The sequence below is a fragment of the Channa argus genome, chromosome 4, assembly GCF_033026475.1.
Source record: "Channa argus isolate prfri chromosome 4, Channa argus male v1.0, whole genome shotgun sequence".
Taxonomy (NCBI): Eukaryota; Metazoa; Chordata; class Actinopteri; order Anabantiformes; family Channidae; genus Channa; species Channa argus.
In genome coordinates, this window is record NC_090200.1 from 7,703,834 (window position 1) to 7,730,217 (window position 26,384).

General features: G+C 39.3%; 2 protein-coding genes across 14 annotated transcripts in view; one reads left to right on the plus strand and one right to left on the minus strand.

Moving 5' to 3' along the window:
* LOC137125440 (AP-3 complex subunit beta-2) overlaps positions 1–15,440 on the plus strand; it is a 33,765-nt gene extending 18,325 nt beyond the window's left edge. For 2 of the 13 annotated variants that reach the window (XM_067500896.1, XM_067500888.1), the window contains exons 14-29: positions 183–292; positions 471–647; positions 962–1,148; positions 1,395–1,525; positions 4,480–4,518; positions 5,184–5,298; positions 6,671–6,845; positions 7,129–7,294; positions 7,463–7,550; positions 7,725–7,834; positions 8,472–8,700; positions 8,872–8,956; positions 9,176–9,273; positions 11,007–11,027; positions 14,065–14,203; positions 14,869–15,440. In XM_067500896.1, coding sequence (XP_067356997.1) covers positions 183–292; positions 471–647; positions 962–1,148; positions 1,395–1,525; positions 4,480–4,518; positions 5,184–5,298; positions 6,671–6,845; positions 7,129–7,294; positions 7,463–7,550; positions 7,725–7,834; positions 8,472–8,700; positions 8,872–8,956; positions 9,176–9,273; positions 11,007–11,027; positions 14,065–14,203; positions 14,869–15,055 — 2,057 coding nt within the window. In that variant the 3' untranslated portion in view covers positions 15,056–15,440. The remainder of the gene's footprint in view (positions 1–182; positions 293–470; positions 648–961; positions 1,149–1,394; positions 1,526–4,479; positions 4,519–5,183; positions 5,299–6,670; positions 6,846–7,128; positions 7,295–7,462; positions 7,551–7,724; positions 7,835–8,471; positions 8,701–8,871; positions 8,957–9,175; positions 9,274–11,006; positions 11,028–14,064; positions 14,204–14,868) is intronic. The other 11 variants (XM_067500897.1, XM_067500892.1, XM_067500898.1 and 8 more) reach the window with 9 other exon arrangements.
* A 2,029-nt stretch (positions 15,441–17,469) lies between these two features.
* Positions 17,470–26,189, minus strand: sv2 (synaptic vesicle glycoprotein 2). Its single transcript, XM_067500906.1, has 13 exons — positions 26,055–26,189; positions 24,667–24,765; positions 24,218–24,379; positions 23,818–23,980; positions 23,342–23,463; positions 22,557–22,720; positions 22,386–22,466; positions 22,014–22,106; positions 21,140–21,228; positions 20,506–20,633; positions 19,754–19,849; positions 19,073–19,232; positions 17,470–18,568 (listed from the first exon to the last, which is right to left on the minus strand). Exons 1-13 carry the CDS (start codon positions 26,161–26,163, stop codon positions 18,385–18,387), a joined length of 1,650 nt encoding a protein of 549 aa, XP_067357007.1. The 5' UTR covers positions 26,164–26,189; the 3' UTR covers positions 17,470–18,384.
* Positions 26,190–26,384: the final 195 nt, after the last annotated feature.

Genomic DNA, 26,384 nt, shown 5'->3' on the forward strand with positions numbered 1-26,384 from the left:
GCTTTAACACAGCTTTGCATTTGAAAAAAGATAAATACATGTTTAGCACCGTGAAAAAAATAAGGGACTGAACCTGAGCTCTTTTTCAGTAACTCCATTTAGGATTAATAGAAGATGATAGGAAATGCATTCAATGTTTTATGTTTTACAAATTCAATGAATGACTTTTTCCTATTGCACAGAATTGGTCGTAGCTGAGTCGGTGGTGGTTATTAAAAAGCTGCTGCAGATGCAGCCAGAGAAGCACAGCGACATCATCAAGCACATGGCAAAACTAACAGACAACATACAGGTGAGTCTTATTTTCATTGTATGGCTTTTACTTGTTTCAGCAAAGGAAATACAAGACATGCAGTGAAAAGAAGGTGGGTTGGAGAAACTGATAATAAACGGAAACTGATAATAAAACAATAAGCAAGACAGAATATGCAGATGTGTACATGTCCATGTAATTTTACCTGTGTTGTCAGGTGCCGATGGCTCGGGCCAGTATCCTGTGGCTGATTGGAGAATACTGTGAGCATGTACCTAAAATTGCCCCCGATGTCCTGAGAAAGATGGCCAAGTCATTCACTAATGAAGAAGACATTGTGAAGCTACAAATAATCAATTTAGCTGCCAAACTGTATCTCACAAACTCTAAACAGGTACAAATCAATGTCACTCCATCACTAGTACTTAATAGAATTAATATAACTGAAATGTTGTCATGATTTTAACCAATATTCAAGTGTGCTATTTATGCTGTTTTGCTGTTTCTCCTGTCACTGAAAATGTACATATACAAACAACAGAATATTTATAGTATTTATACTGTACAACTTACTGTTTACCTACTGTATCTGCAAAATGTATGTACACTCAGACAAGCTAATACTGTATACTGTACGTGCAGTAACACCCAAGATAGTAGGTACACTGTCAACATCCAATATCTTATTCAAATTCTTTCACCCCACAGACTAAACTGCTGACACAATATGTTCTCAACTTGGCCAAGTATGACCAGAACTACGACATCCGTGATCGGGCACGCTTCATTCGTCAGCTTATCGTGCCCACTGAGAAGAGTGGAGCTCTCAGCAAGTATGCTAAGAAACTGTTCCTCGCGCTCAAACCCGCGCCCGTCCTCGAGTCTCCATTTAAAGGTACAGATATTCTTCACTTGATCAGAGAGAATAAAAAGACAATCCTACAATCAGTGAGATACAATAGTAGGTGCTCTAATCTAAGACGGTTACATTTTTACATCCCTAGATTATGGAATCTGTAGTTCCAAAAATTATCAGCATCATCCTTTTCTTAATTATAGAATTATAATAAGAGTATGCAAACGGGTATAGTCTCTAGCACCTTAAAATGCCTTACTGTATATGTTGTCTTGTGATTTGCAGATCGAGACCATTTCCAGTTGGGTTCATTGTCCCACCTGCTCAATGCCAAGGCTGGGGGCTACCAAGAGTTGCCTGACTGGCCTGAGGCGGCCCCTGATCCCTCCGTGCGCAACGTGGAGGTGAAGGAGTCTGTGCGTGCAGTGGGAACAGTAACATACAGAGACACAAGATGGAGGGGAGCGAGGGTTGCTCCTGCCCCAGAGCAGTGCCTTCAGAGGGGTTGACCCGAATCACCTGAACCTCACGTCCAATATAACACTGGCTCCAATATAACATTGAGTCCTCTTTCACTGGCCATCTTTCATTCACTTACAACTCATTAGCATTAACAGCTCATCAGTAACATGCATCCTTTTTGGCCTCCATTTTTCTCCACATGGATGCTGTTTAACAACTCACCCATCCATGGAGGAGAATGAGTCACAAAGGAGAAAAGAGGATTATTTTCTTACTTATCATACTTACTAATCATAGCACAACTTCGACAAAAAACTCCCGATTCACCTTCAAACAGTCAGTCATACCAGACTACTCACCCTCTCTGCTGCACTTGCATCTGTTCAGCAGCAGCTCACTCCCTTCTTCCAGTTGATTTCTCATTGTTGTTTGACCCAATAGCACATGTGCATTTATTATCAATGGCAGTGAAGCACTTTTCATCTAGTCTCCACAAGACAGGGTTTTTAGAGGCAGGTACCTACAATAACACAACTATTTTAGTACAGATGCAGCCAATTGTTCATACATTGCTTCTGACATTACTGAGTTTATTTTTGCACTGATTGAGCAAAAAACAAATCCAGCATACTGGCTCCCCCACTCACAGAATTCCCTCCTCTTCTTCTCCATCACAGTCACTCCATGTGCCATCGGATCATAACCAACAATGTATTTTTAAAATGGCAAAAAAATCAACACCAGAGGGTCACCTTGTCAAAATCCAGACATTGCTCATAAAACCAGTTAATTGTAAATTTCGGGGATGACCCTCAACGCTTGATTTTTCTGTTTTATTTATCAGTTATTGTTTTTACACTGCAGTTTCTTTGCTCACAACTCAATGTTCCACACCCTGTCTTAACTTGCTTGTAATGCAGAGAAGAGGCCACAGGTGCATTTTCTATTGATATCACTGTTTGTTATAAAAGAGTAGTAGTCTGATAAATGAATATAGTTATTCTGTTGTATAGCTAATACACTACTCGTTTTTTACTTACGGACAGATGACAAACAAAAGTACCTGCAAAGAGGCAGGAGCACTATGACAGTGCAGTGTAGATTTTATGATATATACAGTACTGTATACTGTGATACATTAATGCTGACCATTTTCCAAAGCCTTTAATGCACTTCTAATATGAGAACTGTGTTAGAGATCTGTTAGAGATAATTGGTCCATCACAGTGAATATTTTCATATCTTTTCTGTTGTCAGAGTACATGCAGCTGTGTGCATCTGTTGTTTTGAAAGCTCCCTCTGTACCTGCATTCGAAGAAGCATTTGATTGATTTTCTGTCAACGTACCACATTACTGCAACAAGGTTTGCAGTACCAGCCCCCACTTTTTCCATAGTGATTTGGCAAGAATTACACACACACACAGACACACACACACGCACGCGCTATCTGCATTTGACTTGACTGAATTTTCCTGCCTCGACTACTGTGTACGAAAAATACAGAAATATAATATAGCAAAAATAAAAAATTTGTCAAAAGACATCTTTGGAAATCAGTGGAAATTTCTTCTGTGTTTTTCGGCCACAAAGTAGCAACTAACACACTGAATACACCATAAATGGTGTATTGAAGACACGGATTACTGCCTAATAACAATGTAAATGTGAGGAAAATAATGAATGCACTGTCTCAAAGTGTATTCAACTAAAATGAGGATATGAACAGCAGGAAACCATAGTAAAAACAAGCTTTGAAAGATGGTCAGCAATGTTGTATTATACATAATTTGTAGGTAAAAGCCGCAAACAAGCTAAGTCACCAGTTTTGACCTTGGAGTTGCAGTTGTGTTGCTCAAAAACCTAATAATAAGGTCATTATCCAACTGAGTGTCCCATTATGTCCACTCAGAGGGTCTGTGGATCTTCTGAAGCACTGACCTCTTATACATCTCCACAGACAGAAGAAGTCATAACCACCGGTGAGGGGCAGATCGGCTTGTTAGGAGACTGGAGAGAGGTGCCCCCCCCCTCAGTTTGGGAGTGCAGTGGTGTTTGTTTGACGACTCTCTTTCTATAGTCTCTCTCTGGTTGTCATTTTATCCAGTAACTGCTGATAATGATGTCCATTAGATCAGAATAATGGGATTTTGCTTCTCAGAGATAAGTGGAAGCTCAAATAACCCCTTATCCTCTTCCAAGAGAAAATCATAGAATTAAACATTTTCACAGAGAAAGCAGATGCAAGCTGTATGTTGAACCTGTCAGATGAATGATGAGGTGGAGTGTGACAGGTCCTTTATGGCCTTGGAAACATCTGCTAACATCTGCTAGTCATACAAGTGTCAGAAAGTTTTACCATATGCAGCCATTTGCCAAAAGCCCCTAATTGAGCAAATGAAAGTGTAACAAATGTAGTGTGGTACTGAGTGAACTCTCTAGGATTTCTGCCTTACTCCAGGACTGTCCTGTTTCACTTTTCATTCACTTCATTAATCCCTGCCATTACGACATCATACTGATGAAAGACATTCACAGTAAATGCATCGTCACATTTTTGCTCAGTGTATTAGTAACTAGTGAATGTTGTTTTTGTTTTTGCAGTATTTAAGTATATACAGTGTGATTAGGTTATATTGGAGTGTACCTTCCCAGAATAAGAACGTTTAGTGTGTAATAGCTACATAATTGACGGTTATTTTAAGTATAGTAGGTATGGTGTGGTGAGATTTGGGGTTATTTTTTTGTCTCTGTTATATCAAAACTGTTCTCACACATTTTTTCTTTTTAGACCCAGAAACCTTCCTGTGGCAGTTTGTCTCACTTTCCTGAGTTTTTTCTAAAAGTTTCTCCTTCCCTTTTTCTCATCTCACCTCCATCCCAATCTTTTTCTTTTCTACGTTTGCCAGGTTTTTACGCTGCTTGAAAGAGTCACAACATTAACGAGTGTGAGTCAGTTAGCCGGCAAAGAGCCACTCTTACTTGAACCTCAACCCATATAGCTGCCAAAACCCAAGTGCTTTTTGACACCCTGCTATAATGTAGTTGCTGTTCTGTGCTTAGCTCAGCCCAAGCTACCTGAAACACAGCACCCACTTCCTTGGGCGTCACCATTAAAGAAGTGATTCCTTCATTAGGACGTGCAGTCCTCTGACACTCTGAGATATATGAGCAACAGCCTTTGAAGATGGCCAAACTCATTAGGTTAATGAGTTGGGTCAAAAACAACTCCTGTCTGTGAGAGGACAACCGCTTCTCTTGAAAGACATCACTTCTCTTAATGGACCTGCTCCCTTTAGTAAAAGAAAACCATCTCTGCCCCTGGTCATGAAGGCATCACCTGGTGCTAACATCTATTTGTGAAAAAAGAAGAAAAAAAAACTCCATACAAGCGTTACTGTCTGGTCTGTTCTGAATTTGTTGTCTGACTGTCAGATCTAAAAGTTGATCTGCAGCAGGGATGGCTGGCTTCATCTGGCTGCATCACGCCCAGGCAGAGGCATTCATGGCCATGCTACTGTACTGTAATCTGCCCACGTCTCTGCTTCTGTCTGAGGGGCTTTTTTTACGAAGGTGGAACAGGCTGTTTACTGAACTCTGCTACCTCTGCCAGGTGCCTGAATGGACCAAATGCAGCAGCCGAGAGAAGAGGAAGGAGAAGAAGGTGGAGAAGCCATTTTACTCGGATTCGGAGGGCGAGTCTGGGCCAACGGAGTCTGCTGACAGTGGTAACTTTCATCTTGCCTCCAGCAGGTGTATTCTATAGTAGCATAACTAAAAGATGGATTAGAGTCACTGGACCCAGCTTTGACTATGAGCTTTATTTAAAAAAAGGACATTTTTAAACTTAGTCTTAAAGTAGAGAGGTTGTCTTGTTTATGTCCCATACTCAAGCTGGGATCTGGTTCCACAGGAGAGGACCTTGATAGCGCAAGGCTCTGCCTCCCATTCTACTTAAGGAAACATGTAGATCTGCACTCTGAGTGTTCTGTTAGGATAATATGGCACTTGGATCTTTGAGATACGATGGAGCTTGTCCATTAAAGGCTTTATGGGTACGGAGGAGGGTTTTAAAATTCTATTCTGGATTTTATACGAAGCCACTGGAGAAAAGCTAGGAGAAAATTCCAGTCACTCTACAGTTAACTAAAGGCTCTTTATGGAGGGACATCCTAATAAGCAGTTATAGCAGTCCAGTCTGGAAGTAACAAATGCATGGACTAGTTTTTAGTATCACTTTGATACAAGTTTCTAATTTTGTCAATATTCCTCACAAAAACGTTCTCTTGCAAGCATGTGATTTTGCAGGAAGAGTCAGTTAAGCTTTTTATGGTCAGCTCCCATGGGACATGTAGCATAGCACCTGGTATAGCGGACTTTATGTTGTCGTAATAGTATCTGTGAGTCCGTAGACATATTTTTATGAACACAATAACTCAAGAACAACACAGAGCAGAAATGTCGTACTACCAAAGCTACTATATATGAAGCAGACACTTAATATAATTAATATATCCCAGCTAATTTCAGCATAACTATATGCAGCATGTGGGAATTAAGTCAGCTGTAGCATGAGGCTTAACCAACCCAGCAATACTGTTGCTTTGTCAGATACAGTCAAGTTTCCCTTTCATGCCAGAATGTGATGCACATGGTTTAACTTCTGAGTGATTAGCAGGCTGAGCTTTGCTTAAAATCCCTGGTGTTCTGTGAGTCGACAGCCACTCTTCACTATAAGATAAATTGTGGAGCAGATTTGTACTTTCTCTACTGTAGCTTTGACAAAGATGATTAACCAAAAAGCTCTTAATGGTTGCCCAAAAATTGCAAAACACAATTTCACAAGGTTAAACTGACAACAGGTATGTAGCATGCAAAGACAAACGTGCTGAGATAAAAATCCTGCAGATTAATGAAGAACAGGTTTAAGACCAAAAGTGTGTTACTCTGGCTTTTCTATCTGTGGCTTTCAGGTTCAACCTCATTTGTTCACACACAGTCGGTGCTCTGAAAAACAAGACAAACGCCGATACTATAGCTGCACGTCCCTTTGTTCTGTGTAAAATAACTGACCTCTGACTCTGACCTTTCCCCCTTCAGAGTCCGACACTGGCAGTGGCTCGGAGAGCGGCAGCGGAAGCGAGGAGAGCGGTTCTGGATCAGAGAGCGAAGAGAGTGAGGAAGGCTCTGAGTCTGAGGAAGAGGAGCAGGATGAGGAGAAAAACAAGAAGAAGAAAAAGAAGGAATTAAAGAAGCCAGTGCAAGAAAGTGAAAGGTAGCAGATGCTTCAGTTTTTAATTATAGATGCAACTTCAACTAAACACAAAGAAGTAACTCCCCCTTTTTACAAAATTTTAAATGCTTTTATGTTACAAAATGTTTTTATGAAAAACAATTTAGTATCTTCTAGATGCCCTTGTGCAGCCATTTTTATTAGACCTGGTTCAGAATGGTGGATACTGGCATTTTTTTTTTGTCCGTTATATCTGGTACAATAACAACTCTGGGATACTAATGGCACACTTGAACTTTTCCACCTACCTTGAACTGTTCTCCAGCGAGCAGAGCAGCGTAGAAGAGGAAAGGAAGCATGAGCGGAAGAGTAAAACGACCAAGAATGACTCGGAGTCGGACTCTGACGATGAGGATGAGAGCGAGTCTGAAAGCAGCCAATCAGAGTCTGAGGAATCTGACTCTGAGGTGGAAGTCAAAAAGAAAAAAAAGGTGTCGTAGCTTTTTGTTCTGGAAAATCAACAATCAGCATTTAATACCAAACCATAGAACTAAATTAAACCTATAACAAAGCCCTCCTATATTTAGACGGCCATGTTCAAACACATTAACATTAGAATCTTCATTTCTTCATGTCAGTTTTCTTTCATCTCGTTCCAGGCAGCTGAGTCTAAGCCCCCTTCCAAACCTGTTAAGAAAGAGAGTAAGAAAGAGAAGAAAGAAATGTCTCTCCTCGACCTTGACGATTGTGAGTTTATACATTCCTGTATTACATTTAATTTGATTACATACAGCTGATGCAGTAGACTCCTAACTAAGCAAAGTCTTGTAATCAGGGAGCAAGGAAGAAAAGCAAAAACACGTTCCAGTATGATAACACATACTGTGAGCTTGCTGAATCTTTCTGCTCATCTTTTCTCAGTTGAACCTGCTTCCTCTCCTCAAGTCACACCCGTCAACACCTTCCTGTCCAACAGCCTTGTGACCGACCTGGAGGGACTGTCTTTGTCTGACGCCGTTCTCTCCCCAGCAGTAAGTGCTTGTCATGTCTCTGACCTTGCTGGTGAGCATCTTTAGTTTCTGGTAAAGAAATGAGCAGTAAATTATTCTAAAGGAAATGATCAAATTTAAAGACAAGGCAAAGCAGGAATCAATTATTAAATGTATTAAAATGTTCTAGCTAGGATCACCCAGATTGAATATGGGAAATAACTTTTCTTCCATAGGCCCAAAAAACTTTTACACACCAAACTTTGTCTGCATTAGCCTGTATCCCCATCATCTGGCTGAGATGGCAGTAGACAGAATTGAAAATCATCCTTGAGTTTATCAGCAGAACAATTGTCTTTTCATTCAGTGTTTTAAAGCAAAAGGAGCCAAACCCTTGAGACTCTGTCAGATGCTTTTTATTGTGACAGTCTTTATCTTTAAGTGTTGGACCATTTTTTACTAAACCAAATAAGTCAGGTCCTAACCTGAGACTCTGGAAGGTTGAGGGTATTGTTTCATTGTTTGTAAAAAATAAAATATAAGAAAAAAAGACTAGTCAGAAACCTGCCTAATTCGAACTGAATTTGAAAACGGTGCAGTGACTGATATCTTAGCAAAGAAAAAACTAAACTTACTCACAAAGTGTTTGAAGATTCTTCAATTTCAACTTGGCCCACAGACAATTGCTCCATCTAGCGCGCTGAAGAACTATGAGCTGCTCCATCGGATCACAGGAGAGGGATTGTCGGTGGAGTACTGCTTTAGCCGACAGCCATTCAGCCCTGACGCTAACATGGTAGCGGTGCAGATGCAGTTCACTAACAACGCCACCTCAGACGCCAAGAATCTGCACATAGAGGATGTGAAGCTACAGTCTGGGATGAGGGTCAAAGAGTTCCCAGAGATTGGTGAGTCATTGGATGAAGTGGTCCGAAGTCCAGATTGTGTCTTTAGGGAACACCGTCTGGAGGACACATCCAGTCCCCACAAAACAAAGAAGCAAAGTAGCTGATTGATGAGCTGTTTTATTTGTATGTGTGTGTCAATACTATTTTCTTCCTGTTTGTCTGTGTTGGCAGACCTGCTGCCAGCAGGTGAGACGGCCACAGCTGTGATGGGCATCGATTTCTGTGACTCTACACAAGCAGCAAACTTCCAGCTGTGGTGAGATGGATTCTGTGATTCACACTGCAGAAAGCCTGTGTCACGACCCTGCAGGCCTCCTAAACTGCTGTGTGAAAACAGAGACAGAGCTGATGTTGAAACAAGCTTCCTCTTATGAATCTGCCGAGTTTGGAATTTGCACCAACTTTCTTTGTGTAAGTGTTGCATGTGTGCGCAGGCCAAGTGTAATAAGTTCTTTGTGTCTTTCTCCATTTTCAGCACTCACACCAGGAAATTCTTCGTGTCAATCCAGCCACCGGTCGGGGAGCTGATGAGGTCGTCCTTTATGACAGAGAACGAATTTAAAAAGGAGCAAGGTGAGTGACTAAAGCAAAGCAAATAAATCTATAAAGGAATACTGCGTATAAAAAGAAGAGGACTTTACAACCATCCCCTACACCAAGTCAGTACATATGGAGAAGGAAAGTTAGTTATGTACTGTATGTTGTTGTAAGGGGGTTGAGAAGCTGATTTTTAACATTCTGTTGCAACTTTATTTTAATAGTTTTTACCAGGCACAAATAGTGGGTTGACATGCAACGTGACATACAGAGCCATAAGTATTTGGACAATGACACAGTGGTCATCATCTTTTGCTCTGGATGCCACCACATTGGATTTGATTTGAAACACTTAAGATGTGTCAAAGTGATGACTATTGGCTTCTGTCATATTCTGCAGTGACCAAGTCCATCACCTGAGCTGGATCCAAGTGACTGTATATTGTACTTCATAAAGAGAAAATGCCCTTAAAACAAACAGGAACTGATGACAGGTGCAGAGCAAAACTTAGCATCTGGTGACTGCCTACATCTAAACCACAATGTCATTGTTTGTGTGTGGTGGCACACAGGGCCAAAATAATCAGGTGTGTTGCTGTCCATATATATATGGACCTCAGTGCTATAATGCTCCACTCTAAATTAACACATTAATCATATCAAATCTAAGATAAAGATCAGATCAGCCTCTCTAATGGTGGAAGGTTTTCCAGTAGCTACGGGATAAAGACTTGAGCTTTGGTTCCTGGGTGCAATGAGATAAAAAGAACAGTTAATTTCTGTTTTTACAGAACATTTTTATAATTACATTATTATTATTTCTTTAAACACCTAGATCATAGGTCCTGAGACATACTGAGATTATAGCTTTCCGTGTTCTGTGGGTCCCAACTGTTGACTAGTCGAGTGATCTAGGACCCTGTTAATGTTTCCGTGTTGAGGAGTTTGAGCATCGTAATGTGTTTGAGTAAATATGTCAAAGTGTCTCTGGGCAGGACACTGAACCCCTAACAGCCCATTCCCCTCCCCAGCTGTGCAGTGCCGGTCCAAGCCCGGTAGAACTTGGGGAGCGTTGCGTCAGGAAGGGGATCCGGCGTAAAAACTGTGCCAAATAAACATGCGGACAATGAGCCACTGTGGCGAACCTGAACTCACGGGATAAGCTGAAAGAACAAAAAAAAAAAAAAAATGTCTTTCAGTTTCTCCAGTAAGAGAAGAAAACATAGACATTCTTAGTCATATTCTCAAACTGAATATAAATAAATTAATCTAAAATTGTAAAATGAAAAGAAGAAAACAGTGTCATGGTCACTGCTTCTCATCACCAGCGTCTAGGATTTTGCAAGTGTCACATAGCTTGAAACAACTGCAACTCCTGTAATTAAACACGTCATATGACCCAGTTTATTTTTGGAACACGTTTTTGTAGTTCCTGTGTGCAGTTAGAGCAAAAAGACATATATTTTAAATTTCTATTATTATTATTATTGTACACAGTTAGAATACATAAATAACCATAGTGTTGCATGTTATTTTATTTATTTTTGCCTTGATTGACACCATTGCAGGAAACAAATGTTTACTAACTATGAATCTCACTTTAAATACACCAAAATATGACCCAAGAGTTTGTCAGAGCAGCTACGGACAGTTACTAGCATGTTTCCATCCTGACACCGAGCGAGTTTAGAGCTCTTCACAAACTCATAGTGGTTTTTAAAACATGTGTCATGTCCACGGTTCCTCCCTCTTCGCACTGTCCCCAATAGAGAAGCTATTACAGAACTTAGGTAAGTTGGCTTTGATAGATTTGTTATTCCCAGCCATCTGTGTGCCCACCTCCCTCCCAAAACACTCCCAGTCCCTTCCTCCTCTTCATCCCTCCTCTAACACCCCCTGCTGACTCCCCCTGCTCCCCTCTTCCCTACATCTTCAGGTCTGTAGCAGCAGACAAACTCACCTGTGCTAACCTGCACCCTATAAAAGCAGCTCACACTCTGCTCAGCAGGAATGACTGGAAATGCCCATCCACTGATGCCGATTCACTCTCCTTTGAGCACCGTGTGAAACACAAGTAATAACAGTGAACTCAGAGCAGCACTCGATCACGTGCACTGCATCCGTTCATCTTTCTGTTATCTGAGCTTTTCAACCTGCTGAGGCTGAAGTGTTGTAATGTCACACTGTGTTTTTGTCTAAGTGGTTTGTTCCATATTCAAACTTCCAAAGCGAAGTTTTTGTGAGTTTGCAGGTCAAAAACATCTTAAGGTCAATGGCAAAAACACTGACACATCATCTCTAAGTACTTATTTACACATTCAACATTAAACTCTTCACACGCTCTTTAGCTGCCAAATGCTGTCGTGTTAACCAGCTGATCACTGGCCAGGTTTAACCTGTGGGTTATATGGTGCAAACAGGGAGGGTGCAGCGGGGGATTCTGGTCTTAACTGCTTATGTACCACACCTGAAAACAACGCTTTGAGAGCGGTGAGAGAATGACACAGAGCTGAAACTTGCCTTAAAGCTTCATAAAACCAAGAGAAGCTATAGAAGTATTAGCAACCCCTTCCCCCTTTTTTTTAAAGACATTTGGGTTTTAATGATATATAATAATGGGTAGTTTTCAGTGAGGCTGCAACTAATGAGTTATTTAGCTCTGTTTTATCTAAAAAATTAATGGAAGTAGAAAAAACTAAAGGAATTAACCTCAGAAAGTCTGTGTTTGCCCTGCCTCTTAAAACTGTAAAAATCAGGCAAACAAAACCCACTCAGAGGTTAAAACAAACCCGTGTTGACATTTTAAACAGAGTTTTCACACGTGAGAAAACATTAACAGATTAATGTTCATTGGTTTCACTGTTGCATAATTGATGTTTGAGCTGGATGCTACAAGTGGATGGAAAATGCAGTGGAGGGAAAGAAGACTGAGATCTCCAGATCACATGTGCCCTCCGTGAGAATCTGCTGAGATGTGACATAGCCAACGAAATGTCCCAGATCTTACATGATATGTCTCTGAATCAAAATGTTTTATCTAAATACTCTTCTTGACAACGAAGAGACAGACAGAAAAATGAACATCTTCTGTTCTGTTGTTTACTACTTTCCTATCTGTCATGTTGCTACCTCACAAACATATGGTTGCTTAATAAATAAATTGTCAGATTTGACGACTTTAAATACTCGTTTTGCCTAATTTGCAGTTTTGCCTAATTATGATATGAAGCAAAAATAAGCATCAAATTCATCTCATGTCTGGCTGATACACGACTTAAATATATCATCCGATATATTCCCAGTCTCTTCTCTGAACATGTCCAAATCACCTCAATCTGGCCTCTCTTACTTTATCTCTGAAACATCTAACATGATCTGTCCCTCTGATGTCCTCATTCCTGATCCTGTCCATCCTCGTCACTCCCAAAGAGAACCTCAACATCTTAAGCTCTGCTACCTCCACCTCTGCCTCCTGTCTTTTCTTCAGTGCCACTGTCTCTATGCCAAACAACATCTCTGGTCTCACCACGGTCTTACAGCTCTAATACATGTCCTGCACCACTCTAACATACTTCTCTGCTGCTCCAGACGTCCTCATACAATACCACAGCTCCTCTCTCGGCACCCTGTCATACGCTTTTTCTAAATCTACGAAGACACAATGCAACTCCCTATGACCCTCTCTGTACTTGTCCATCAGCTTCCTCAAAGCAAATACTGCATCTGTTGGACTCTTTATAGGCATGAAACCATATTGCTGCTCACAAATGTTCACCTCTGCCCTTAGCCGAGCTTCCACTACTCTTTCCCACAACTTCATTGTTTGGTTCATCAGCTTTATTCCTCTGTAGTTGACACAGCTCTGAACATCTCCCTTGTTCTTAAAAATGGGCACCAGTACACTTCTCCTCCAGTCCTCTGGCATCCTCTCACTCTCCAAGATCTTGTTAAACAAACTAGTCAAAAACTCTACTGCCACCTCTCCTAGACACTTACATACCTCCACAGGTATGTCATCAGGACCAACTGCCTTTCCACTCTTCATCCTTTTCAACATCCTCCTCACTTCAACCTTACTAATCTTTGCTACTTCCTGCTACACACCAGTCACCTCTTCTACTCTTCTTTCTCTTGTTCCAGCATTAGCTAAGAGGTAAAATAGTCATTTAAGGGCTCTTGATGCAACAATTACATTTAATGATACAGGTATTAACCCAGATGTCTTGATGTTTTTGACCTGCAATACACCAAAGTCAGTGCACACCAGGAGACATCCACTGCCACCTTACAGTGTTACAGTTGGTCTTGGACAGAAAACTGCTTTGGTGAAAAGTTAATTTTTTTTACTTTATTGTGCTAGCATGAAATTTCATTAGCCATTTAAACAGGCTCATTTGTGCTGTGCATTCAATGAGAAAACTGAGCTGTTCCTCTACAGTGTTCAGTGGGAAGCATCAGTACATTCCAGTTTAGGCACCATTTTGTAGTAACTGATGTATAAAGTATTACATCAGTATCCTGGAGAACTGTAGAAGATGCTTGCAGTGATTTAGAAATTACTGTAGTTTTTGCATAATTATATACAGTATCTATACATAATACTGTATATAAATGCAGCTGTACTGTATGCTGAAAAATGGGGTATTACTTTCAAGTATAATAGCACTGTAATGAGTCCCTGGACTGATACTGCATGAGCAGCACCCGGCTATTTATTGTTGTATTATTAATAATGGCTTTGTTTTATGCTACTGCAGGAGTGAGAAGAAGCATCATCTAACTTTCGAGATTTACAGTTTAACCAGTGCTCTGCTCACACTCCTGCAGGTCAGCTGATGGGAATGAACGAAATCACAGAGAAGCTGACTCTGGGCGCCAAGTGTCGGAACGAACACGCCATCGTCCAGAGGGTGATCGCTGCTGCCAACCTCAGCAGAGTCCCGTGTGGTTCGGATAAAGAGTGCAGGTGAGAGGATATGAAGAACCAACGCAGGGGCTGCTTTTTAATCCAAGTGTTAAAAAGGGTTTGTTGTCGGTCCTAAAGCACACAGCAAGTTTAGGTAGGTAGACACTGTGTGGTTGGAGCAGAGCTCAGCTTTTAATGCTTGGCTTATGCAAATTTCAAAAAGCCTTACTCTTACCTTTTAGTAGTGAAGACAGACAGAGTAACATATCAAGTAACCACTGAGAATCCCAAGAGTAACTGGATTGTGAGTTTTATGTCCTTTTGATGAAAAATTCAACTAGCAATTATTGCGCCCTTATCTGAGGAATCACTGCATTGGTTCCAAATGCTGGAAAATACTAAATGTTATCATTTCCTTCTTCTTTTGCTACGAATAATGTAGTAATGTTAAATTGCAGTCTGAAATTTTATGAATTGGAGCTGGTGTTGATCTCATTTGGCCTTAAGTTAAATGAAATAAATGTTTTATTAATGGTTTCACAATTAGTAGGTTGATAGTCAGCCACTAATGTTCACGAATTAATTGTTGCAATTTTCAAAATCACAAATTTCTGGAGAACTGTTCTTGTTTTCATTTGAATCTAAAACCTGCCGGTGACATATGTATCCCTCCTATATTCTGTGGCTTCATCTTCATTTCTGATCTTTGTTGCGTTGACCTTTAGTCCTCCTGTTCCTCCTCCTGATCATCCTGTCTATAGGTTTGCCGGCAGGACGGTGACCAGCAGCAGCTTGGTGTTGGTCACCGTCGCCACCAAAGATGAGGGTGCCGCCCAGCTGACTGTCAACTGTGAGAAAATGTTGATCGGCACCATGCTGGTGAAGGACATCCTCCTGGCTTTGACTCAGTGACCTGCATCTGCGCTCGACTTTCGCCCTCTGCCCCTTCCCTACACCCACCAGCCTCTCATCGCTCACCCTCATCACGTAGCAACTCGTCCGCCTTCCTGCAGACAGCATAAGTGAGGAAGTTTCTAGATCGTTTTTGTTAAAGAGCCCACAATTTTAGAAATTACACTTAGCAACTGAAGGTTATAAAAACGACAATCAAACGTGACTGATATTAGGCTGGATATGAAACCCTGCCCTTATTCATTACTTTCTCAAATGTCGTTATCTAGAAATAATTATTTTCTCACACAATTCTTTTTCAGGAACTAATTAAATTTGTGCAGACTAAAAACGTGGGTTTAAAAAAATATCATAAATTTAGCTTTCAAAAATGTTACATTTAAATTTGATAAAAACTGTGAAATAACTGGACAAACATGTCAGGAGCATAACGGTAATGCTTGAGTCTAGAAACAGCCGTTCGACAAAAACTTTTCCGGAGCTATCAGCCGGATCTTGCAGTCTTCCTCACTAGATGGAGTTGCTCAGATGTTATTGACTGAGACTTAATAGACATTTGAAAATGTCATCAGCTGTCTGTAAGAATGAGACCAAAAACAGTCATAGTTGGGAAGGGGTTGAAATCACTGATGACACTCACATTGGAGGACAGAGATCATCTAAGACGGCGGTTATGTTGTGTTCAGATATTGAAAAAATGTTATAGTTAATAGCATACTTGCGATCTTTCTGAAAGTTCCGATATATTTGACTCAGCACCTGCAAAACAAATAAACAGAGATGCATCACATCTGCACAAAAACTAAACCATCTCCATGACAAATGGGCTTTTTGCCAATGGAAAGCCATGAGATGTGGTCGAAAGCTTCAGAGTCAGTGGGCAGAATGAGTGAAGTCTTTGTGGCATCTGAGGCAGTAAAGATTAAAGAGGAGCAGTAACCTTCCGCCACAACGCCAGATTATAACAACGATGTCCAACTCTTACAGAAAGTTTTTGTTTCTCCATTTTTTGGGTAAAATTATTCATAAATAGGTTTTTATTAATCGACAAACAAATGCACATTACTCATATTTTTACCTTCTTAGTTTTCTTCTATCAGACTTTAGAGTTTAGATGAAAAAAGTGTAGGTATTAGAAAATACACTGTACTGCAGTTACAAATTCCTCTACAGCACATCACTACAAAACTAAATCTAATTATTGGAAGTCATTACTTGAATGAAGATTGAAGGCTCGAGCGACACAACAACTACCTATAGAGGAATTCTTCTGTTTTGTTTTCAATAGGTCACTAAATTATTTTCATTGAGTTTCTGGAATTCTGGCATTGGTTACAGTAGCTGTCATACTCCATACTTCATCACAAAGGGGGCATTTGTAAAACCTAAAGATGTATAAATGCTGTATGTACTGCAACATGTAACAGTACTACTATAAGAGTAGTGTGTGTGTGTGTATGGGAGTGATGACACTGACCTGTCAAATATTAACTAACCATGTTTAAAAGTGATTAGCAAGAGGCACATTATTCACAAAGGTGAAACATTCTGCTGCCATTTAGGATTATATTATCAGTATTTATTATTTACCTGTACCTCTTAGATTAATTTAAAGGTTCATTTTTAGCTTGAATGCATCCCCCCGAATTTTGGTAAAATAGAAAATCCAAGTTATCAAAGAGATGAATATTGTAACAAAAATCTTATTAAAGACAGGAACAAATTGGCTTAACAAAAGTTCACATAAAAGTTAACATATTAATCATTTTTATCTTGTCATTATTTCCTCAAATTCATTGTTTAATAAAATGCAAGAATACGGTTTACTCCAGTAAGGAAATGTTAGCATCAAAATATACCACAAAGTACCGAAAGTATAGGGTACTAATGCAAAATTGTCTGAATTATAAATTACTTAGGCCAGTATTGCAGTAACTTTACCCTTGATAATATGTTGCTGGGCAGAATAATCTGCAGGATCATAAATAATTTGCATCAATAATACAGATCTGCAAAGTAGGCTGATCCAATATATAATGGACAATACACCATTTTTCAAATGTACAGTAGGGGATTACTAATAACGCTATAGAGTAGAAAAAAAAAATTCTGTGCTCAAGAAAAGTGACATCACTGCATCACTTCACTGCAACAGTTGAAGAAAAAAATGATAGTAGCCTTTGCTTCTCAAATACCTTCTTTAGGTTTTAAGTCCCCAACAGTAGGATGTGTTTGAATGTGCGTTAACGTTACAGGAATAACAGCTTGCAGGTGACACAGTGTAAATGCCTGTCATTATATTTTCACGTCACATGTCCAGTAGCTGCAACTCAAACATTTTTTTCTTTAATTTCGTTTTACCAAAGCAGTATATTGCTGTAAAACTTCACTCCTCAAAGATAACTGCTGCAGGATTCGTGGTTGACAAGTTTTATTTTTGCTGTATTTATTTTTTATTTATCAAAAGGTCAAGTCAATGAAGAATATAAATAGGAAGAAATATTACTGTAATGTAAAAATCCAATGTAAAGGAGTCCACTTTCACAGAAACGAATTGTTGGCAATGTTGCCTTTCCAATTCACAAAGTACTGTTTATTACACCCTGTGTGTGGTTGTGAAACATGGTCCTTAAGTATTACAGGTTTATTTATTATACAAATAAAAAGTACAGATGTATTGTCATTTGTCTTCTGTTTTATAGACTGCCTGTCAAATCTTCCTATGGCAGTTTTAATTACTAAACAATTACTGGTTTCTCACTCTGTTTCCACTTCGAATAGTCTGAAGCCTTCTTCTAGTCTGAAGCAAGCTTTCTGCAACCTTAAGTAGTGACTTTTACATATTGTAAGTAAAAGTACTGAATAGATTACACGCCAAAACACAAAGAATAACAGTTTTTTTTTTGTAGTGCTTCATTGGTCACATTAGTCACAGATTTCACTCCATAAACTCAACATTGTGTTTAATTCAAAAGTTTTTTCACTTGAAAAATACAATTTTTGCAGGTGATAAACTTTCTGAAAGCATCCTTGATGCTGCATGTTAGAGATTTTAATCCTCGCAAGCTCGCTATATATAGTGAAGTATGACTGCATTTTGTTTTCTGAGAGCCTGTGGTCCTTCGGCAAGTCGGCTTATTTTTAATATAAATGCAGCACCATAAAAAGGCACAGAGCGATGACAGAAGGCACGTGATTTACTGGGAGCACAAGATATTCCACCAAAGAACATCAACGTCTAAGCCAGCAAGCCAGTTTGCTTCTTGAAGGACATTAAGAGGATGTTTGTAATATTTAATGTGAAATAACATGAGGTGGAGCCTGCACAGTTAGGTAAGCTCAGTCTGCCTGGTTTGGGGAAGCAGAAGAGCCACCAGTCCTCCAGTAAGCAGAAGAGTGGAGACCAGCAGGATCGGCACAGCACAGTTGTTGTCCACTAACTTACCAAAGACTAGGTTACCCATGATCGCTGCCACTCGTCCCACTCCTGTGAAGAAACCGAGAGCAGAGGACCTGAAAGAAAGAGTTTGTCTTGTTTAATGCGTTTTTAACTTAACATCTTTGCAACGTTTTTTAATGCCAACAGCTATGTGTTGCATAAAAAAAAAAATCTAAATCTTTCTATGACATACTGAGACTTTTTTGCAGTACAAAACCTGAATGGTAGGACGAAAAGAAAGGTGTTGAGTTGTGTATCCTAAAAATTGCAAACGATGCAAGAAGTAACATGGTTGTCTAAAGGCGAGACATAAAAAAATGGGGCCAAAAATAAACAGAAGTATCAACACTCATCACTTTTAGAACATTTATCTAATTCTCATTACATTTTGTCTATGACGGTTGTATCAGATGTTTTAGGCTTTTGACCATTTACCACTGGTTTTGGCTCAAAAATGAAATAAGCAAGCAGTTCAACTAAAGACTAATTTCTCATGCTCAGAGGATTTTACAGGTCTGAGGAGGTTAAAGTATCCAGTAATCTATGAGAAAACAAATATTTAAATGTTTAAAAGTTACCGTAGCTGGGTTGGGTAGAGCTCTGTTCCCACCACATCCAGGGCGTTCCAGGCGATCACAGACACGCCGCTGAAGACACACGAGAGAACCAGGCTTTGAGCTTTTGTCTGAACCACATAAATGGTGAAGACAGTCAGACTGGAAACCAGCAGACTGCAGGCTGGAGAATAGACGTTAGGGCAAAAATAAGTGGCCAGTTATATAGTGGGTGGATGATGCTTCTCCAAAATTTGTTCATGTTATATTTTCAAATTCAAAGGGTTCATGTTTTAGCTTAAAGGTAGAAGTACTATGACATCCACATTGTGCTCACTGAAAGACTGTAAATAAGCTTTAAATCTGTGGCTATAAAATGTTTACTGTCATGTTTTCTCTCAATATATCTGCAAGTATCCACAAGCACTGTTGAGTTATGGAATTAACACAAGTAACTCAAGGAAAAATCAGTAACATCACACTGAATGAGACAGAATTTTACCTCAGAGTAAGTGTTTCCCAATCATTAAAAATTACTTGCCTGAGGAATTTTACAAGTCAGAAGAAGCATCGTAAAGCAAGATGAACGTACGCGGAAAGGTTTTTGCAGAACATACAGTAACAACCGAGCGAACTCTTAAACTGAGGAGAAAAGATGCAATCACACACACACACATCACAATGTTTTATGAACACCGGACTTACACAGTAGAGCCTTTGCTCCAGTACTGTCCATCATCAGGATGGTGAAGATGTTGCCTGGTAAGTTTGATGCAGCAATGACAAATCCCTCCATGTACACTGAGGAAGATACAAAAAACATGAAGGGTCATGTGGGCCTGGGGTCTATCCCAGCATGCAGGTCTGCTTTGTGCAACCAAACATACGGTTGTATTTGGAAGTTTATAAACTCTTGTGAATTTTTCAATATTTCTCCATAATTGTGACTTAAACCATGGTCAACTTTTTATGCCAAATTCGAATATGAGATAAAGACAACCAATGTAAACAAATTACACGGAATAATTTATTGTGGAAAATGACCCAATGTTAAATGTTTGTGACAAAGTTATGTGAACTAGTGCAATAGCAAAAGTTACTGCTTTTGCAGAAATAATATTAACCAAACATTTCCTGTAACTGTTTAATCAGCCCTGCACATTGACTAAGGTCAGGACTTTGACTCCACCATTCAAAAACATTAAAACTTTGATAAAATGACTTGTGTGTTTAGGGTCATTGTCGCTTACTTTTATCTCACAGACACACACACACACAAGAGATTGAGTTATTTTCCACACTAAATATTTTGAATATTTTGTCTAAGTTATTTAACTGTGCTAACCTTTATCTAGTTTTAAGGCTTTCATGAAAATCTGAACACATTTTTATTAAATTAAATTGAACTCATAATTACTCATTTTAATTGTATTTGGATACATTTCGCAAAAACACACCTGCTGTTTTGACTGGGTAGCAGCTTTGGTTGTGGAGTGGGGACGGGAGAGATACGTTGGCACAGGGCGAACCTCCATCCTCAACTCTCGCAAACAGCTCAGGGAACCACATCCACAGTCCGTAGTAACTATAAACACACACACACACACACACACACACAATTTTAACACACAGTAGGCTAGTTTTTAAATTGTAGAAACATCTCTTTCCACTTGGGGCTCCATCAGAGAGGAACACAAAATACAAAATAGCTCCTAAACCCCAGTGCATTTTTAATGCCCTGAAAGTCAAACTGGAGTCAGTAGTGTTCAGCACTTTTCTTCCGGTGACTGGTCACTGTCCTTTGATGTAAAACTACACAGACGTGTATTTAATTGCATTTAAAAACATATTTCTTGAGCAGAGTTTTTCGGTTAGGTACCATGATTTCTGGTTGGGGAAGATAAGATATTTCGCGTGATTATCACTTTTGGCTGATGGAGCTTTTATCGCATTAGCAGCGTTTAAACACACACGCTAAATTTAAGCCCTGCAGTCTGACTAAGTGTAAGCGCAGCATAAACTAAACATAAAGAAGAACTTCAGTTTCACATTGGACATTTTATATGTAGAAAGTCAGATGGGGTTTCTCACCCGAAGGAGATGCAGTAGAAGATGATGAGCAGAGCGATGCTCCTAGATTTGAGCTGACCTCTGAATATCTCTTTAATGGGCAACAAGACCTGCAAGTTAAACAAGAGAAACATTTTAAAATAACAGAATAGAAAAAAAAAAAAAAAAACACCATTCAATTAGCTTTTACTTGTTCTATGCTAACTGAGGAGCTTTGACTTTAATCATCACGTCTTCGCCAGCGTTTTCTCCTTCAACAATGTGTCCTGGTTTGTGCTCAAACCCCCCAAAAATATTCAAGCAGTTGCATTGAAAATCATAATAGTGGTTATTCCATTCTCTGACTCATCACTTTAGGCTAAATGAAACATCGGGTAAATGTTTGGGCATGCTTCTCCATGTACCATGCCCTTTACTTGTCTTAACTCATTTATACTTTCAAATGACCCAATGTTAAATGCCTGTGACAAAGTTATGTGAACTAGTGCAATAGCAAAAGTTACTGCTTTTGCAGAAATAATATTAACCAAACATTTCCCGTAACTGTTTAATCAGCCCTGCACATTGACTAAAGTCAGGACTTTGACTCCGCCATTCCAAAACATTAAAACTTTGATAAAATGACTTGTGTGTTTAGGGTCATTGTCGCATACTTTTATCTCACAAACATTTCAAAACAAGGTTTTTTGATTCCATCCAATCATTTTTAGATATTTACGCATTTACATCTTCTTAACTTAATGCTTATGTGATGTAATTTCGGAATAAATGTCTGATATCTGGACTGTCATATAGGCCACAGATAAAAGTCCACTTTAAGCAAAACCATTAAAATTGTAAAACTTTCGAATCTTCTCTCCAGATGGCTCATCATTATCTGCATTTGTAACATTACCCTTTTCAAAATACTGGTGAGCCGTTCTCTGCATGAAGTTCTGGTCTCCTCCAGTTCCCCTCTTTGCTTGGAACTCGTAAACAAACCAAATTCCTGTAAGAAAGATGTTAAGATGAGACTCTTGAATGAAGTACAGGTTTACAGAATATGAAAAAAAACACACCAAGACTTGTTCATTACACATATAAAACATCCCATGTTTTTTCATTTAGTGCACATTAATATTCCCATCATTTTTCTGTGCTATTCATATGCTGCATTTCTTTGGTTGTGTACAAGTTTATCATTACTTCAATCCTTTATCATTGTCAAATTAGGCTAAACTCACCAAACGCTTGAACCAAAGATTTGATAACAGTATTAAGTTTGTACCGGGAAAGTCTTTCCTTTTCCTTTCATGTTCAGATCAAACATCAATCTAAAGACATTAATGGCCTCTCTCTCCTGACCAGCCTGGGAAAAAAAAAAACAGTGTAACCAGTTAAAAGACAGAGGAAGAGGAAGCATCACACAAATATGAGAACTACTCTGGCTGCTGAATACCTCCATGAGGAATTTAGGGCTTTCAGGCATGAGCAGCTTAAACAGGAACGCTGAGGTAATGCTGGGGACGGAGCACAGCACCACAAATAATCTCCAGCTCTGGAAGTCTAGTCTTCCCAAAGAAAAATGTGTCCAGGTTTTTGGAATCACCAGCCAGGCCAGACCTGCAGGAAAATGAAACAAAAAACACACAGCACTGCTACTTTTTCATTTCCAGTATTTTGTTTTCTCTCATTTTTAAGAAAGATGCTTTCCTTGTGTGCCAGCTCAATGATCGACGGAATAGAGCCCAAAATCAGAAATTATTTTAGTTAGCAGCATGGATACATTATGAGAAAATGGGCTGTAGGTATATGCAATACTTGGGACTATAGTTTTTAACATGTACTAAGTGGCATCATTGTCAGGGTCTGAATTTGATTAGTGTCATGTAAAGTCTAATACAGCTGGGAAAAATGCCTTTTGTGTCGGTTTGCATTTGTCATGTCTACTTGCTCATTTTATGTCTCTCTTTTTTTTTAATATTGCGAGTAGTGTATGAAAGATGCTGCTCTACTATGAAGAACCACGATTTGGTGTTCTGCTTAAGCTCCATTGATTTTCTGCAACTAAAGATTTCAACTTGTTCACCATTTTTTGGATTAGCCTCAATAAGTTAGTGTTAGCACATGATTACAGTTTTTCACTTTATCAATGACGGTGGTACGTTAGCTTATAGCTTTTATGAAGTGATGGATTGTGCAATGCACTCCCAGTTTATTTTAAGGAATTATGTTTCTTCCCACCTGCAGCCAAAATATTTCCTGCCATCCAGAAGGTGGCCAATGCACTGATCATTGCACCTCTTCTCAAGCGTGGCATAAACTCTGAGAAGTAGGAGAAGATAACAGGGATAGACCCGCCAACCCTAGAAAGCAGAAGAAAACAGCTTTTATTCTTGAAATCTTGTCATATTGTAGCAGTTTAGAAACTAACAATATGATACGATGATGTGACATGATCTCATTTTACTAGTTTCTGGCTGCTAATAAGACTTTTCAAACAAAAGTGACAAATATTATCTGGTTCCAGCTTGTTACGTGAAACTATCTGCAGCTTTTATCACCTATCAACTTCCTTTTGTTCCTATTCTCTATCAAACTAACCTGAAGGCACTAGGATTTTCCAACTATTATAACACACTCCATTCAGCCTGTGGATGTCAGTTCAGGACCGACTACCATGCAAGTAAAATGTAAATAAATGTAAATCATGTCCTTACCCGATGCCGCTGATAAACCGCAGCAACAGGAAGAGCCAGAACCATGGAGCCAAACTAGCTAGACCTCCAAATAACCCGTTTACCGTCAGTGATATGACCAAGACCCTGCGACGCCCCCTCTGGTCAGCCAAGTATCCCCACATATAGCCACCCACCATCATACCTAGAAAACAGAAATTAAAAACACGACCAAGTGGCTAAAACCATTTGTTGGAATTAGCTGTTTAAAAGGTTTCATTCATAACTAACATTTATCTTTTTAAGTTTAAATTATCCGAACTACTAAGCTTTTCATGTAATTTTGTGTCCAATTTAAAAACTTTTTGATGTGGTTAGAAATCATTCAACACAAATTACAAACTAGGATTTTATTTTGAATGACTTAATGATTGTGATTCACCAAGAAAAATGCTGGCAGTCAGGAGACCCATGTCTGAAGAGCTCAGCAGCAGATCACAGCGTGCCGTTGGCAGGAGAAAAGATACACAGAGAATCTCAACAGCATCGCTGGCATTGGCCCAACCACACACTGCCAACAGCAGCCAGTGGAACAAACCAAAACCTGAAAGCAAACGTAGAAGTTATGTGATAACGGATCTTTTGGGTATAATCACCAGCAATGAATTCCAGGTGCCTATGGTTGCTAACGGAAACCTCACCATTACACCTAAAAGTTGAATTTACCTTGTGAATAACACAGTTTTCAGCTAAAGGAACAAATTAAGACTTACAAGTCCAAGTTCTACATCAAGTTGCTCATCAAGTTAAAAAGAAAACTGACAGTGCAATACCCAGTACAGTACAGTGGACTTTGATTTTATCACACAGTCACATCAATCTTTAGCTTACCTGCTTCCTGTACTGCCTCCTCATAAGTCAATCTTCTCTGTGGGCTCCCCTCAGCTTTGTGTTTGATGTTTGATGTGGTTCTGTCAAAAATGACGTCCCCTAACAAGCAGCAAAATACACGTGACACATTTACTGAATATCTGAGATTACATTAAAGTTGCTTTACACTTGAGGTTTGGTGGTGAATTTCCAGTCTCAAACTTATTTTATTTAAATGCTTTTCTTGCAGTTGGAAAATATCACCCTCACATCCTCTAGAACTTTACCACACAAACCAATGATGATTATGATTAGAGGTACCAGTTATGTTTTTTTTATGTTTTTATTATTATTTATAGTAAGCAGACATTTTTTAATAGCATGATCCACATCAGGGGCACCAGGTTCTCTTTGTGTTTGTTGCTGTTTGGTTATTTCATCACTTTCAAATGAGAACTGCATCATTGGAGTACAAATTAAATACAACCTGGGTCCTACAGTATTAAGTCAAATGTTTGGCATTTGTGCTTAAAAAGTAGAAATAAAAATCATTTGTTATGAATAACAAATTTATAACCAGGTTTGTCCTGTAGTATTATCAGCAAAATGAACTTGAAGTATCCACACTTGACCAACCACTGTGCAGATTTACATTATAGGATTATAATTAATAATGCACAATGTATACATCACTGTAATTTTGATTGCTGGTAAATTTTAATTACTTTACAATGGATACAGTTTGGGGTGACATGGAAAAATAAAGCAAAGAATAAGACTTCTGAACTGCACTTAAGCACATTCTGATAATATATCTGCAATTTTAGTTCCTCCAGAGGTTTTACTACAGTACTTTATATTGATGTGTTGTTAACTTCTGCTCAGAGGTGGTAAAAAACACACATATTCAATCATTTTGCTTTTTTTTTTTGGCATACTATTCACTTTTCAGAGTTTGTTTTGCAGCACAGCACAAATGTAAAATGAGTTTGGAGCAAATGTTTTCTTCCTTTAAAACCTCGTTTCACTGGTGTTTATACCCCAATATTTGCAGTTTCTCAATAGACGAAATGTCACGAATTTGAATGTGTTTAATGACATTTTCAGAAATAGCACTATCTGACTATCTGCAGAGAAATTAAACGTCCCTTTTGAAGCATCAATGCTGTTTAATTACTTTAAAAGTTATTTCCTTATTGTCTCAACTTAACAAAAGCTAATGTGTTTTTGTACACACTTGTAACTGAATACTTTTGCTACCTAGACAAGTACTTGGACTTTTACTTTTTTGTGTACTTCTTCCACATTTTATTCTCCCGTGGTAACGTTACAGATACGGAAAACGTCTCTCGCACCGCGGTTTCAATCAAAGTCAATGAAACGTGCAGCGCTGAGGTTCCAACTTATACCTTCGTCTGAGTCCACCTCGCTTAGCTCCAGGTGATCTCTGGTGAGGAGCAGCGGCTGTCGCGCCTCCTTGTCTGGTGCAGGAAAATGTCGAGACATCCCCCTACACATCGGATGTCTAGCTATAGTATGAAGTTTACGGAACTGTGTGCAGATTAGCTAACTTCAGCTGCAGCCCCAGTCCCAGCCCATATTCACTGCTGCAACCGCTGCATCGGTCCCATGACTGCGTGCTAGCTAACGCTAAGCTGCCAAGAAGGAGGATCAGGAAGTAAAGGGACAGCGGCGGTTTGCAGGGCCAGCGTCTCCACAGGCAGCCGCAAGTTGGGTGC